The 6,170-nt window shown below is 48.6% G+C and overlaps 1 protein-coding gene across 1 annotated transcript in view; it reads right to left on the bottom strand.

Annotated features, from left to right (window-relative positions):
- Positions 1-821: 821 nt before the first annotated feature.
- The window catches only part of LOC142560669 (pikachurin-like), a 161,010-nt gene continuing 155,661 nt past the window's right edge, over positions 822-6,170 (bottom strand). The window contains exon 15 of the mRNA XM_075672919.1: positions 822-4,339. Coding sequence (XP_075529034.1) covers positions 4,191-4,339 — 149 coding nt within the window. The 3' untranslated portion in view covers positions 822-4,190. The remainder of the gene's footprint in view (positions 4,340-6,170) is intronic.

The raw sequence follows: 6,170 nt of genomic DNA, 5'->3' as shown, positions 1-6,170 counted from the left end.
TAATTGGATACCATGGCTTTAATGGTTCAATAGTTAATTACCATTCGTTGAGCGTATTGGTAAACTGACATTGAACGCATATTTAGCGCCAGCGAACAAGGACGGAAGGCGCATTGTGGTGTCGTCTGTCTTCTATCCTTCGCTGGCGCTAAATATGCTTTCAATGTCAGTTAAGTACCCTACGCATTACATCGCTTGCTCAGCTCCATTTTTGTCTTAACGTAAATAGAACTGTTTGCTCCCTGACCCGTACCGCTCTATTCCTGTCTCTTTTCTGAGCGACATGTTGTATTCTTGCCATGCTGTTGAACATTAGCTTTGTCTTCTGTATATTACTCTTTAACCCCGCTTTTGCACTTTCTCGCTGAGGAACCTCGATCGTTTGTTGTAATTAGTTCCCAGTGTTGCTGAACAAGACAATGCCATCCGCAAACGGAAGGTTGCCGAGATATTCGCCGTTGATCCTCGCTCCTAGGCCTTTCCATTCTAGTAGCTTGAATACATTAGTGAATAGCATTGGAGGGACTGCGCTGCCCTGCCTGATCCCTTTCTTGTGGAGATCGAAGGTAGCTGTGCAATCTTCGTTGATATTTGCCAATATATTCAGGTATGTCTCGTGTACTCCTTCGTTAAACAATGCCTCCATGACTGATGGTATCTGAACTTATTGAAATGCCTTTTCATGATCTATGAAAGCAACATATACGTGTTCATCGATTACCTGATTGATGGCATGAATCTCTCGTCCATGGCTTTCGAAACAAAGTTCTTCAATAGGGCACTCGCAACAATGTGCGAGAGAATGACTCAGACATCGTCAGTGCTTTGGTCAACCTTTACTTCTCCATCTCGGTGTTACAAGGGCTTTAGTTAGCAGAGCACACAGCATCCAATTTTATAAACATACGCAGTGTAGGCGCTGTGCTACAGGTGTGACGCTCGTGGTGTTAGCTCCCTGAAGCGAGCCTCCACGTTTAACGGACTTCATCTATCATCAATACATACACTTACCTGTCGTTACTTACCATAGACCTTTGATTCTAACAGAGCGACACACGCAATCAATAATCGAAAACATTACGCGCTGATATGTACACTGAAAAATGCCCTTCAAACGAAGCATTCACGAAGCCTCATAAGGGATCCAGTGATTGACTAACGAAGTCACGTACCTCGCAAGCTCTATTTCATACATAAATACTAATAATAGAAGAGGGAAAACAGAATCGTATAAAAGGACAAGCACAAACAACGACTTGCGGCAAGGAACAATATCGGTTTTACAGGTCTCCTTACCATAACCCCTGCTAAGCGTTTCCCCACAATATATGGCCTTGTCATGCTGTCTCATTCACGCCCTATCCGAGGTCAGTTTTCACGCGTACCGTTCTGCTCAACTACCTTCAATTAGCGACAGGACAAACGCGGACGCCGGATCGAAAGACCGTTTTGCGATACGTCATAGGGACAGCCTTAACCGAGTAATTTGCGAAGTATGTAGTTCACGTAATATAAAAGAAGAGCGGTAAGGAGTAGGCGCGATCTACTTGGTTGCAGTAGGTTCAGACGCACCACTCACAACTCCTAACGGTGCGGGCCAGCTGGACCCGAATAGGATTCGCCGTCTTTTCGTGTCTTCTATCCAGCGTCCCTACTGTGAGGCATGCACACACAGAGCGAAGTGCTGGGTCATATCACAATGGGAAGGTGCAAGAGATGTACAAGAGTCCAAACACTGATCCCGAGCAAGAGACACACGCAAAGGTTATGAACAATTCGAAAAATAAGAATACTCGGATAATCACCTTCATACAGAACTACATACCGCCTATTGCAATGGTTTGACAGAACCAATGTACACGGGAGTCTGTTACGTTTTCTTATGCTACCTGTTGAGACCCCCTCATAACGCCGAAGTTCTGCGCCTCATTTAAATGCCCATTAGAATGCGACACGAGACAACTACTGGCTCGTGCACGGCATGTCCTGAAATGTAAGAAGGCGTACCTGAAATTTCTCTTCGCAGGTTTCATGCTGACATCAATTCGCTAATGCTTACACAGCCTTCGACACGCTCATTTCAGCAGCTTCAGGCATTTGTAGCAATAGTAGCGCAGTAGCGATAGTAGCGTAATTTATTCACCGCGACAAGTGATTGCAAGCAGAATGCTGCGCTGCAGCACTAGTAGCGCAAGTTTGCTTTCCTCAATACACCTAACCGAAAACAGCCAGTAGTGTGTGTTGATTTTTAAGCTGCATGCATGGAAGTGTAATTCAATGTCTAACCCTCGATGTTTCTCTGGCGCGAAATTGAAATCGTAGTCGTATGCATGACAGGTGTTCTACCGGTTTGAACTATAGAGGTCTTACATAGGCAACAGTAGTGGTTGCTGCGAGGAAACCGTACAAGCACGGTCATGAAGTACAATACGCGCACACCTTTGTTTTTTCTCCGCAAAGAAAGCATGCGGCTCCGAAGGCCTCTGTGGTCGGTGGATGTGACCGCTATGGTTTACATGTTCTGTGCTAGTCGCATACCGGGTGGGGCGTTCGAAACGTGGTCGTCTCAGTGCGCCTTGCGATCAGCCTATATAGTCTACGCAACATGAATTGTGAAGAGTCCTTTCACGGCAGCGTATCGTGATTCATCGCACAAATACATGTTGCCAGGTTGCAGTTTCAGCAACGAGAGAAAAAAAATCCGTTAGCACACCTGTAGTGAAGAATGGCACACCAAGGAACTACACAATTACAGGTAACGCATCACACTTTCTTCGCTGTTGACAGCATAGTAACGACTGTCCCATCGTTCCATTCGATTTGCGAGGTGTTCGCACCTTGCCGCATCTTCCACGTAAGACTGTTGTTTTCTCAGAGCTAATCGCAACTTTACAATGATTCTGGCGCATTGTTCGCCTACAGGGGTGCTAACAGAAAAGGAACACTGGTTTCGTCTGTAAAAGGAGCGATTAGGGCACACAAAACCGCACAGAAACACTTCCGCTCTTCACCTTCACTCACATTCAACACAACGGCGCCTTGTGACAAGCCGCCATCCTATGAGTGTCAATGACAGTCCCTTGTCAGGATGCATGAAGGCGTAGACAAGCTGGTAAGCGGCATAGTTCCTTTAAAGCAGCTGCGCCCGCAACTTCAGAAGGGGGGTGTCGGAGGCCGCACAGTTGCACGGGTGGGTGGGTGGGGGGCAAATAAAACACTAGATACTTCTATTCGGACCACGTATGCAGACCTATCCGGCTATAACGAAAGAAAGAAGCGCACCCGTAGTACTGTTTGGACAGATGCACTTCTCACAATGTTCACGACACCACTGCGCATCGAAGGACAGGGTGATTGAATAGTTGCCTGCTTGGGAGGTGACCATACTTTGTCATGTCGCAGGAGAGCACGTCTGCACTGGCGTTTGAGACGAAAAATAACGAAGTGAATGGTCGTGGGCACTTGCGTGGCTTCTAGGCGTCGCACAAGCAGGCCATTGTGTTCGTGGCGAGTCCAGGAGTTCTGCATCTGTTATTCACGTTCGCGGCAGCTTCGTGTTCGGCTTTCCTCAGGTCCAGGGCAGCCCCAGCATCGTGTGTTAATGGTCCCCGGGGAATTGGTGCGCCCAGCGTGTGATGCAAGGAAGCGAGTAATGTGCTCTGAACTACGTCAAAATCGGGAGGCTACATTGGAGGTAAACCTAGCGGCTGTCATTTCCTTAGAAGTGTCTTTAGCACTGTTTACGAAGCATTTACATTATGACTGTAGTTCTTTTTCATTATAACGAAGACGCTGCTGGTTCCCTTAGGCAGATTCTCTCGACTGCTGACATCGGCAAACTGAAGGTCGAAACAGCGATCATTTGTTCACATCATGCCTTTAAACGGAGTTCACTAACTGTAAGGTTCGGATGGGGAAAGAACTACCGAGGAGTGCTAGCAAAGCCGAGTTGACTGCGGACTAGAAGAGTGGGGAAATCTGGCAGCCGAACTGTCCTCACAACTGTCGCTATTGCGCAGATTTAGCGCGAGACACACAGGCATGTCACATTAACCCCTGTTCCGTCTTCTACAGCCTGTGGGCATGACAGACGGCTGGGGTTACCCTGGAACATGGTTGTACGAACTTCATGTTAATAACGCAGGGCTGTTGTTCTACGTGGGCTACTAGTGCAGTGCTTCGCCAGGTCTTCAAAGGCAGGGTTGGACGTTGATGCCCGTGGCAGCGTGTGAGACGAGCCGGACATGATAGTCACCGGCTAGAGTCAGATTCGCCACGCAGCCGACTAGGCCCGACTTGTAGCGCCCTCTGGTCACGTGGGTAACGTCACCAATGCCACCTGCATTCGCAGAACAGGAAAAAAAACTCTATTGGTACGCATACAGACGAGCACCTTCTAGTGACTGATTCGTAGAGATCAATGAATGGGTTCACAATCTAATCGTGAAAATTCGGGCAACTCCAGTATTGATTGACGGAAGTTTAACAGTGGAGAAGCTTGAACTTCTGGAAATCAAATTTCGATCAGACCCGCAGTTACTATTGAATGACATAACAGACACCTACTGTGCCATGTGCAGTAATTCGGCACAGGTGGAAGACGAGAAACATTTATTGAAAAGAAGACAAACAGGTGTTTTTTTTCTGCTTGTGCAGGGAAGCGCCCTCAGTTCGGGACTCCTGCGGCTCTTGCTGTCTCCCGGGCCCGCCGCACCACTTTCTGCTGGTCACGAGGCTCCGAGCTAGTCAGTAGACCTCCCACTTCTCGGGTGTGGGGTTGGGTATTTGCGGCGCTGCATTTTTGTGGAGGTACGACCATTGTGGTGTGATACAGACAGGCGTAGTCCTTGCAAGGGGACATTTGTACGAGTATAGTGTAGGGTGAATTGCGCGTAGTCTGCTTTAATGGGCATATGTGTTGGTTTGTAATTGTCGCCATTCTAAGGTGTCTTCGCATGGGAGGTGGGTATTCTCTGTTTACTCTGTCGTATTGTATGTAGTGTGGCGTTGTATTGCAAAGATACGTGCTCCATAGATACGGCCTCTTGTGGCATAGATATGCCTCTCTTGTGGCGCCCGGGAGGCATGAGCTAGGGTTACAGTATGCGAACGCTGATTTCTACGGAGGGACTCCATACTATTTCAACGTCCGGTACTTGGGAGGCTTCTTTGAGGAGTCGGTGCGCGATGGAATATATTCTGCCTGCCGCGTAGCTACGGCAAGCTCCCCGGGAGTCAGTAATTGTGACCTGCCCGCTGGTTACACTAGAGGCGATAACTGTCTCCTCCACCTCGAGGGTGTTGGCAGTGTGGACCGTCACAGAGCCCACCCCTTGAAGGTTATGGTCGACAACGCTGGCCGTCATGGTTGTGTTGCTTTTGGGGGATACTGTACGGTATATGTGCAGTGTGGTGCCATATCTTGTCTGGAGAGTCTTTGCGCGAGCTTCGCGACGACCGGCATGTTGTTCCGGGTGCATGCTTCTGGGGGCTACCTTGATGTTGGGGGCCAGATTGCTCGTTCGTCGCCTAGGCGCGCCAAGACCGTTCTTCCTGTTCGTGCGAGGTGGGCGTGTATGATTTCTTTTATTGTGTCATGGACTCCAAGGGCTTCGAGCTTGAGTGTGGCTGTTCCCGCTGGTAGGCCGAGCGCTTGCTTGGGTACTTTCCGCAGTAATGTCTGATTTTTATGTTTCGGAGTGAGGGAGTGAGTTTGGGAGCCTGAACGAGCTGTGTTATGCCTTCTTTCAGTCCGTATTTTTGGTGATGTGTGGCTGACCATTCGCATGATTTGGCGGGTGTATTCGCCTCCACCGTCCTGTTGCATGTGCAGTTCGAGGATGTGGACGCGGTTCACTGTGGGTATTTCTTTGCCGTCGAGGGTTGTTAGTCTGATTGGGGATATTTCATCGAGTTTTGTTCGTGATTTCTGTCGAATGACTAATAGTTCCGCCTTCTCGGGGGGGGGGGGGGGGGGGGAAGCATAGGAGACCATTTGCTTTTGCATATTCCTGGACGACGTTGGTCGCTTGTTGCAGGACGTCTTGTTTGTCACCTTCGGAACCAGTGGTGGTCCAGATATATCATGGGGGTATATTGCATGCTTGATTACCGGTATTGAGTAGTTTGTCAGGTAATTTCATCATAGCAATGTTGAAAATATTAGGTGA

The sequence above is a fragment of the Dermacentor variabilis genome, chromosome 10, assembly GCF_050947875.1.
Source record: "Dermacentor variabilis isolate Ectoservices chromosome 10, ASM5094787v1, whole genome shotgun sequence".
Classification (NCBI taxonomy): domain Eukaryota; kingdom Metazoa; phylum Arthropoda; class Arachnida; order Ixodida; family Ixodidae; genus Dermacentor; species Dermacentor variabilis.
Note: the sequence above shows the minus strand (reverse complement) of the source record. Positions and strands in the feature narration are given on the sequence as shown.